Genomic DNA, 8977 nt, shown 5'->3' with positions numbered 1-8977 from the left:
TCCCTCCCCCTTGCTCTCTCTCTTTCCCTCCCCTTTGCTCCGTCTTTCTCCCCCCTCGCCCGGCGCTCCGACTCTCTCGCTTATCGCGCCCTCTCTCACCCTGCGCCCTCTCGCCCCGTGCCCCCTCTCGCCCCCTCTCGCCCCGCGCCCCCTCTCGCCCCGCGCCCCCTCTCGCCCCGCGCCCCCTCTCGCCCCGCGCCCCCTCTCGCCCCGCGCCCCCTCTCGCCCCGCGCCCCCTCTCGCCCCGCGCCCCCTCTCGCCCCGCGCCCCCTCTCGCCCCGCGCCCTCTCTCCTGTCAGCGGGGGGAATAAGCGGAAGCTGAGTGCTGACATCGCCCTGATTGGAAGCCCCCCCTCTCGCCCCGCGCCCTCTCACCCCGCGCCCCCTCTCGCCCCGCGCCCTCTCTCACCCCGCGCCCTCTCTCCTCTCAGCGGGGGGAATAAGCGGAAGCTGAGTGCTGGCATCGCCCTGATTGGAAGCCCCCCCGTCATTTTCATGGACGAACCTTCCACGGGATGGATCCTGTGGCGCGGAGGCTGCTGTGGGACGCGGTGACGCGGACACGGGAGAGCGGGAAGGCCGTGGTCATCACCTCCCACAGGTAGGAGGAAGGGGACGGAGGGAGGTGATTGAGCGAGGGGTTATGGGGGAAGTGAGAGGGAGGGCGGAGGGGAGTGGGAGAGAGAAAGGGGGGATGGCAGGGGGGAGTGAGAAAAGGGAGGGGTGAGTGGGAGGGGGGAGTGAGAGAGAAGGGTGGGGGGAGTGAGAGAGAAGGGGTGGTGGGGGAGCAGAGAGAGAGGAGGGGGAGGGCGGGGGGAGTGAGAGAGACGGGGGATGGGGGAGGAGAGAGAGACGGGGGGTGGGGGAGGAGAGAGAGAAGTGAGGGGGAGGGTGGGGGGAGTGAGAGAGAAGGGTGGGGGAAGTGAGAGAGAAGGGGGGGTGGGGGAGCAGAGAGAGAGAAGGGTGAGGGGGAGGGCGGGGGGAGTGAGAGAGAGACGGGGGTGGGGGAGGAGAGCGAGAGAGACGGGGGGTGGGGAAGGAGAGAGAGAAGGGAGGGGTGAGGGGGGAGTGAGAGAGAAGGGTGGGGGGAGTGAGAGAGAAGGGGGGGTGGGGGAGCAGAGAGAGAGGAGGGGGAGGGCGGGGGGAGTGAGAGAGACGGGGGTGGGGGAGGAGAGCGAGAGAGACGGGGGGTGGGGAAGGAGAGAGAGAAGGGAGGGGTGAGGGGGAGGGTGGGGGAAGTGAGAGAGAGACGGGGGGTGGGGGAGGAGAGAGAGAGAAGGGAGAGATCTCCAGGGGTTAGATTCCGTTATCTGGGTGTTGGGAGGTTGGGGGGAGGGGAGAGGAGATCCTTCAGTGTGCCCTCCCCTCCCCGCAGCATGGAGGAGTGCGAGGCTCTCTGTACCCGCCTCGCCATCATGGTTAACGGGCAACTCAAGTGCATTGGCAGCCCCCAGCACCTAAAGGGGAAGTTCGGGAGCGGCTACACGCTGATCGCCAAGACCCCCGGCGGGGGGGAGGAGCTGCCGGCCTTCAAGGACTTCATAGACACCGTCTTCCCGGGTGAGTTAAACATGGCCGCCATGGCGTTTATACAGCCGCGTCTGAATGCCTGAGCCCTGATCTCTGCAGCGTTACTGAATGTGTCCACGCCGGACACGCGCCCGCGTCAGGGTGTGCTGTGCCACCTTCGCAAAGCGGATCATTCCGTGGCATTGTCTGTTAAAGCAGCGATACTGCTACCCTTTCTTCCTCTTATGTGTATATAAGTAGCGCGTGTGACAATGTATCATTCTACATTCTTACCGAAGCTGGCAATCGTTTGGTGCTGTTATAAATCTGTCACAATCCTGAATGCGTGGCTAACATAATGGCCGCCTTTCGGTTTCAATCAATCCTTCAGTCCGTGTAACTCAGCAGCTACCATGTATCCTGATATTACTAAGGTAACTTCATCTATTGTTACAGTTTGCAGCTCAAACTGCTGGGAACATTGGCAACAAATGATCCCAAACAGGAAAGTGTTGCACAGATCTTGCACTGCTGGGGAGGTTTGCTAACCCTGCTATAGACATCACAGGAGGCTTTAATACTCATTAAAAATGGCATTGAGAGGTGAATAAGGAAGTAAAATAAGTCACTATTATCTAATACTACAGAACTGATTATTTATTTTTTACACATATAAGATCTCCCGTTTCGCGGCTTTGTCGGCTGCGCCCCAATTAAGGAAACGCAATCTGAATGTGCTCACGCCGGGTAATGACGGTGTTTAATATGTCAGGAAAACACCGGTTTGTTTCATATTCAAAGGAATAAAAAGACTGAATACCAATAAAATAATCCAGTTAAATCCTCCCCCGTGATGGACGTGACGGTTCTGCTCGGTGTGCCGCCATGTTCTGCGTCTCTCCGCTGTCACCTGTGAGGTCATTTGTGGCTCTGCCGGTGACAGGGACTATGTGGTGACAGCGGGACAGTGTGTCCCATTTGAATATGAAGTTGGTGGATCGGACAGTTTCTGTAGCAATGCCTGACACTTCCTGTGACATCATCAGTGTGACATGGCGACTTCCTGTTCTGCTTTATTTATTTATGTATAAGTATTACGAATATGAAGCGGAAATCCTCCCAGAATCCTATACAAGTGTTACTCCTGTAATAGTATCGTGCCCCCTGGGGCATGTATGTACATGTCCAGAGAGGTAATACCGGACACATACATGTCCAGAGAGGTAATACCGGACACATACATGTCCAGAGAGGTAATACCGGACACATACATGTCCAGAGAGATAATACCGGACACATACATGTCCAGAGAGATAATACCGGATACATACATGTCCAGAGAGATAATACCGCACACATACATGTCCAGAGAGGTAATACCGCACACATACATGTCCAGAGAGGTAATACCGGACACATACATGTCCAGAGAGGTAATACCGGACACATACATGTCCAGAGAGGTAATACCGGACACATACATGTCCAGAGAGGTAATACCGGACACATACATGTCCAGAGAGATAATACCGGACACATACATGTCCAGAGATTTAATACCGGACACATACATGCCCAGAGAGATAATACCGGACACATACATGTCCAGTATTACCTCTAATTATTTACTGGACAGTGTGTCCAAATACAGGACAGTCGGGTGCAATACTGGACACCTGGTAACCCTAACTCCGAGGAGGGCGCCATTTTAAGCTCCCGGACACTTCATATTTCAAACGCTTTTATCTCCTGAACGGAGCGTCAGATTTTTTCTTTCAACTTCAAATGTTATTGCGTTTTTCCAGCAGTTATTCATTTTGATGCCTGAACTTTCTTAAGTAAATGTCCTAGCCAAACCTCATGACACAAAAACACACAAAACGTCATCACGGTTAGGGAGGAGGGGGGAAGGGAAGAGGGGGGAAGGGTAGTGGGGGGAGGGAGGTGGGGGGAGAGGAGGGGAGGGGGGGGAGAGGCGGCAGTTCCTCTGCGTATTCCTGTTCTTAACCACCCGCTGCCCCATCCCTGCTCGGTGACTGACAACCTAGTACTGTGTGGACTCTAGACCCGACATTTGTTCCTAAATTTAGACCCACTGCCATCAGCCAAAGGAGAACGCACCTAATCCTATCAAAGCCACACGTGGCATTGCTCACTCCCTGGATATCCGTCCGGGCCAACCACTGCAAGTGTGTGCCAGTGTCATTGACTAAACTCGTCACCTTCTCTATCTGGCAGACAAACCAAATTCTGTTCCGAGTCTTATCAATGGATGGAATTGTGCTTTGATTCCATAATGCTGCGATCTCGTGGCTGTTGCAAAATGTGCAACTAATTTATTGTCCGCTCCGGCTAATTCCTGCGCAGGCTTCTTAAGCAAGAAGAGCCAGGGACCCAACTCAACTTCGAGGTCCAAAATCCTCTGTAGCCAATTCCTGATTTGCTCCCACAGTCGGGCTATACGAGGGCACGTCCGCAGCGTGTGCAACAAGTCCGCAGCGTGTGCAACACGTCCGCAGCGTGTGCAACACGTCCGGCGGCTCTGCACATTGCTTAGGGCACATGGGGGAGTAACCTGGGACAAACGTAGACAATTTTACCGGAGTGAGATGCCGCCTCATCAATACCTGATGAGCGTTCTCCTTTAGTGTCGCCGCATTAAATTTCTCAATCCAATCCTCCTCCTCCAATGTCCTGTCCAAGTCCGACTCCCACTGGGCCACGAACCTTCGTTTCTGTGGATAATCTTTACCCGAACCGATCACTTCTCCGCACATCCTAGCGCTAAGTCCCCGTGCGTCATTACCCAACACACAGAGCGTTTCGAACTTCGGCAGCTGTGGACGTGGCGTGTGTTTGGTATAAAATGCCCGGATTTGGAGGTATCTAAAGAATTCTGTGTTAGAAATGTCTTTTTCTGACTTAGGGCCTCATGCAGAGAGCAGCGCTATTAACAATCTCGCCATTTTCCGGCGAAAATCGCGCTAAAAACAGCCGAAAAGGCGTGGTAAGAAAAAAGCGCCATTTTTTTTTTTTCTAATTGAAAATCTCGCCGCGCGGCTGGCGAGAAACTACATCTCGCCAGTCTGAAAAATATCCAAATTCAGAAAGGCGCGCTCGCCATCTAGCGGCTGTTTTTGGCGCGATTTTCGTCAATTTTCTCCGCCAACTAAAGTTGGCAAGAAGCAGGAGCTCGCCGGCTATAGGGGAAAAAAAATGCGCAAATTTTGTTTTCTCCCTTTCTGCTGCGCGCATCTCCTCATTTACAATTCTCCACATGCAGTAATGCTACAAATAGCGGATTTCGCCCATTTCTGCATATGGAGAATAAAACTCTCCATTAAAGCTACTTTTTCTTAAACTCTCCAATTTATTCTAGCGCTGCTCTCTGCATAGGCCCCATAGTCTGATCGAATGTCTTAATGGTGATTCTACCCCCCAAATACTCCAATCCCCCCCAAATACTCCAATCCCCCCCAACTCCTGTTGTCTACGGAGCGTCGGATTTTGATGGTAAAAACCGCATTGGTAAGGACGAGGAAAAAATATTTTAACGTAATCAAGAACAAAAAGAAAATAATGGCACAGTATCGGCCGCTGCTTTAAATAAAACCACACTTTTTATATATAAAAACAAAAAAAAACACATGACGTAAAATAATTGGGGTGTAATCTGCCTTTAAAGGTTTAGTTGCCCTTCCAGGGCTGAAGGGGTTAAATTGTGGTGCTGCCCGCGCGTGTGGTTGTGCGGTTACTGCCCCTGTGACGCGGCGTCTCTGTCTCCCCCTGCAGGGAGCGTGTTGAAGCACGAGCATCAGGGCATGGTGCATTACCATCTCACCAGCCAGGAGCTCAGCTGGGCCCAGGTGAGTGCGTCGCAATGCTCTGCAGGCCACACATCTTGGGTGAGCCTCCCTGTGTCGTGATGCTCTGCGGGGGGGGGGGGGGAAGTGGAGGGGAGCTGCCCCACGCAGATTTGAACATGCGCTCGGCGGCTTAACGCGGGATTTCTGCCGATGCAGGGCGCTCCTCTGCCGCGATGCTCTGCAGACCAGGACTTGCTGCAACGCTCTGCAGACTCGGTATTGGCATACCTGGGTCACAATGCTCTGCGGACCCTGATCTCATGAGGGTGGCTGTCCTGTCCTGCAGGCCTTTTTTAGAAGGGATGTCGCGATACTCTGCAGACCCTGTTAAGATGCTGGCGTCGCAATGCTCTGCAGACCCCATTAGTGTAGGATGCCCCTGTCACCATGCACTGCAGACCCTGTTAAGATGCCGGTATTGCGATGCTCTGCGGGACCTTCCAGCTAATCATGCTTTGTGTCGCGACGCTCTGCGGTCTGACGCTCCTCTCGCCCGCAGGTGTTCGGGACGCTGGAGAAGGCGAAGGAGAAGTACATGCTGGAGGATTACTGCGTCAGCCAGATCTCCCTGGAACAAGTGTTCCTGAGCTTCAGCCACTTCCAGCAGCTGCCACAGGGGGGCACTGCATAACGAGACCGGTCATACAGGGGACGTGCGCTCCGAGGGAACCACTCTCACACGGCCACTGGCACGGTCACACCGAGACTGTCCTCTGCCCGGGCTGGCTGTCTCACCCTGACACAGAGAACAGTGACATTGTGTCTGCCCAGGCGGTCTCTTCCTATGGTACTGGTCGGGGCGGTCTCTTTCTGGGGTCTGTCTCTCTCATCCTGCTACAGATAGCCAGTGAGAGTGTCTGTGTCCAGGGCTGTCTGTTTCATTCTAGAGCGCCTGTTCCAGGGCGCGTGCTCTCGCTTTCTCTTGTCTGTCTCATAATGCCAAGGATACCAGTGGCAGCCTCTCTCGGGCTGTCTCTCCGTGTCTGTATTGGTGCCCGTCTCATCACAGACACCAGCGAGAGCGTCTTGAACCAAGGCTCGCTCTCGCTCTGTCTGTCTCTCTTCTTTGTTACTCTAAGTGCCCCTGTGTGGGATGGTAACCATACTCCTGCGGTGCCTCCCGTTGAAGGCTCCTGACCTTTTTTATATACACCGTCCAGTACCCCACGGGGGATCGCAACCCGTGGAAATCTGCCCTCCAGGGGTGGGCCTGTGGTTTAGATGGGGTTAAATGAGTCGCCCTTACTCCCTCACCTAACCAAACATCCGCCATCTGGAGCAAAGGATTATGGGAGTCGCCTCTCAGCCTCCAAATTCCGTCCAATCGCTGCAGTGCTATAACCCCCCCCCCCCCCCCAACGAGAGCGCAGAAGCAACACGCCTACTATCCCCCACCCACAGGTGAACTGTATCTAACCGCGCGGGGGCTCAACTCCGTCCTCAAGCCCCCAAACAGGTCAGGTTTTCAGGATACCCCAACTCCAGCACAGGTGCTGAAGCTGGGACTGATGGAGCCACCTACGCTGAAGCAGGGACTGATCGAACCATCTGTGCTGAAGCAGGAATATCCTGAAAACACCTGACCTGTTGGAGGGCTGGAGTTAAGCATCCCTGACATAACACCGAATAAAATACCCGCGGCTTCAGGGGCCGATGTTTTGGTAACGGCCGTGCGTCCCAGCGGTGAGCGGAGCAGTCCCAACTGAACGAGTGGCAGTGACGTGTTTAACGGGTTAAACCAAACAGATTAAGTACAGGTGTTTTTAATTAATTGTTATTATTATTATTTTTTAAATATATCTCCACAGAAGCCAAATACACTGGAGGGTTTTACTGTCTTTGCCTCATCTCTTTTGTGATAAGACTGTTTGTAAGCTGTTGTACACATCGTCCGTCCGGATTCCCCCCCCCCCCCTCTCCTTTTTTGATGTTTTATTTGGGCTAATAACGGCCGCATAATTTGTGTTGAGATTAAGCAGATCACGGCGTGGCACACAGGATTGGCATTAAACAGACACTGAGAAAATAGAAACTGACTCATTTTTATCCAGGGAGCAAATGTTTTGCTGTACGGGGGATGGAATGTTTTTTTAAAGGAGACCCCATTGTATTGAGGAGTTTAAGAAAATGATTACTTTTGTTGCCCATTATATGGGACTGGACTGACAAATATAATCAGACTTTAAGCAAAGATTTGGCTGCTTCTGTGTCATTGGAAATTCATTGTCTATTCACTGGGGCCGGTGCATGGGGGGGGGCGGGCGGGCGGGGGTAACTGGGTGTTTTCTTTACCCTTATCCCACCCTGTCCTTATCAGAGAACCAATAAAGATAAGGGGAGAGGGGGCTCTGCATGTGCAAACTCACATAGACATCAGACAGAAGAAATCACCCCCCCCCCCCCGCCTCCCCATCCCAAGTCTCAGCTCATCGTGTTTATATAATAACTTTATTAAAAGATTTAAAATTCTTCTAGGTGTCACTGCCATTAGTACACTTTGCCCCTAGGAGGGACTGACCCCTTAACCATGTCACTGCCATTAGTACACTTTGCCCCTAGGAGGGACTGACCCCTTAACCATGTCACTGCCATTAGTACACTTTGCCCCTAGGAGGGACTGACCCCTTAACCATGTCACTGCCATTAGTACACTTTGCCCCTAGGAGGGACTGACCCCTTAACCATGTCACTGCCATTAGTACACTTTGCTCCTAGGAGAGACTGACCCCTTAACCATGTCACTGCCATTAGTACACTTTGCCCCTAGGAGGGACTGACCCCTTAACCATGTCACTGCCATTAGTACACTTTGCCCCTAGGAGGGACTGACCCCTTAACCATGTCACTGCCATTAGTACACTTTGCCCCTAGGTGGGACTGACCCCTTAAACATGTCACTGCCATTAGTACACTTTGCCCCTAGGAGGGACTGATCCCATAACCATGTCACTGCCATTAGTACACTTTGCCCCTAGGTGGGACTGACCCCTTAAACATGTCACTGCCATTACTACACTTTGCCCCTAGGAGGGACTGACCCCTTAAACATGTCACTGCCATTAGGACACTTTGTTCCTAGGAGGGACTGACCCCTTAAACATGTCACTGCCATTAGTACACTTTGCCCCTAGGTGGGACTGACCCCTTAACCATGTCACTGCCATTAGAACACTTTGCCCCTAGGAGGGACTGACCCCTTAAACATGTCACTGCCATTAGGACACTTTGTTCCTAGGAGGGACTGACCCCTTAACCATGTCACTGCCATTAGTACACTTTGCACCTAGGAGGGACTGATCCCTTAACCATGTCACTGCCATTAGTACACTTTGTTCCTAGGAGGGACTGACCCCTTAACCATGTCACTGCCATTAGTACACTTTGCCCCTAGGAGGGACTGATCCCTTAACCATGTCACTGCCATTAGTACACTTTGCCCCTAGGAGGGACTGACCCCTTAAACATGTCACTGCCATTAGTACACTTTGCCCCTAGGTGGGACTGACCCCTTAACCATGTCACTGCCATTAGTACACTTTGTTCCTAGGAGGGACTGACCCCTTAACCATGTCACTGCCATTAGTGCACTTTGCCCCTAGGAG

At 52.9% G+C, this 8977-nt stretch overlaps 1 protein-coding gene across 1 annotated transcript; it reads left to right on the top strand.

Moving 5' to 3' along the window:
* Positions 1-409: 409 nt before the first annotated feature.
* On the top strand, positions 410-7566 carry ABCA3 (ATP binding cassette subfamily A member 3). Its single transcript, XM_075566402.1, has 4 exons — positions 410-601; positions 1376-1560; positions 5302-5375; positions 5875-7566. The coding sequence occupies exons 1-4, from the start codon at positions 516-518 to the stop codon at positions 6004-6006; spliced, it is 477 nt and encodes a 158-aa protein (XP_075422517.1). The 5' UTR covers positions 410-515; the 3' UTR covers positions 6007-7566.
* The last annotated feature ends 1411 nt before the right edge of the window (positions 7567-8977 follow it).

The sequence above is a fragment of the Ascaphus truei genome, chromosome 11, assembly GCF_040206685.1.
Source record: "Ascaphus truei isolate aAscTru1 chromosome 11, aAscTru1.hap1, whole genome shotgun sequence".
Taxonomy (NCBI): domain Eukaryota; kingdom Metazoa; phylum Chordata; class Amphibia; order Anura; family Ascaphidae; genus Ascaphus; species Ascaphus truei.
This window is presented reverse-complemented; position numbering and strand designations above follow the sequence as displayed.

Excerpts from the sequence above, each read along its gene's own strand:
- ABCA3 (XM_075566402.1), top strand. The coding sequence starts at position 516 with ATGGATCCTGTGGCGCGGAGGCTGCTGTGGGACGCGGTGACGCGGACA. Across the intron at positions 602-1,375 it reads GTGGTCATCACCTCCCACAG|CATGGAGGAGTGCGAGGCTC; the intron begins GTAGGAGGAAGG and ends CCCTCCCCGCAG. Across the intron at positions 1,561-5,301 it reads CATAGACACCGTCTTCCCGG|GGAGCGTGTTGAAGCACGAG; the intron begins GTGAGTTAAACA and ends CTCCCCCTGCAG.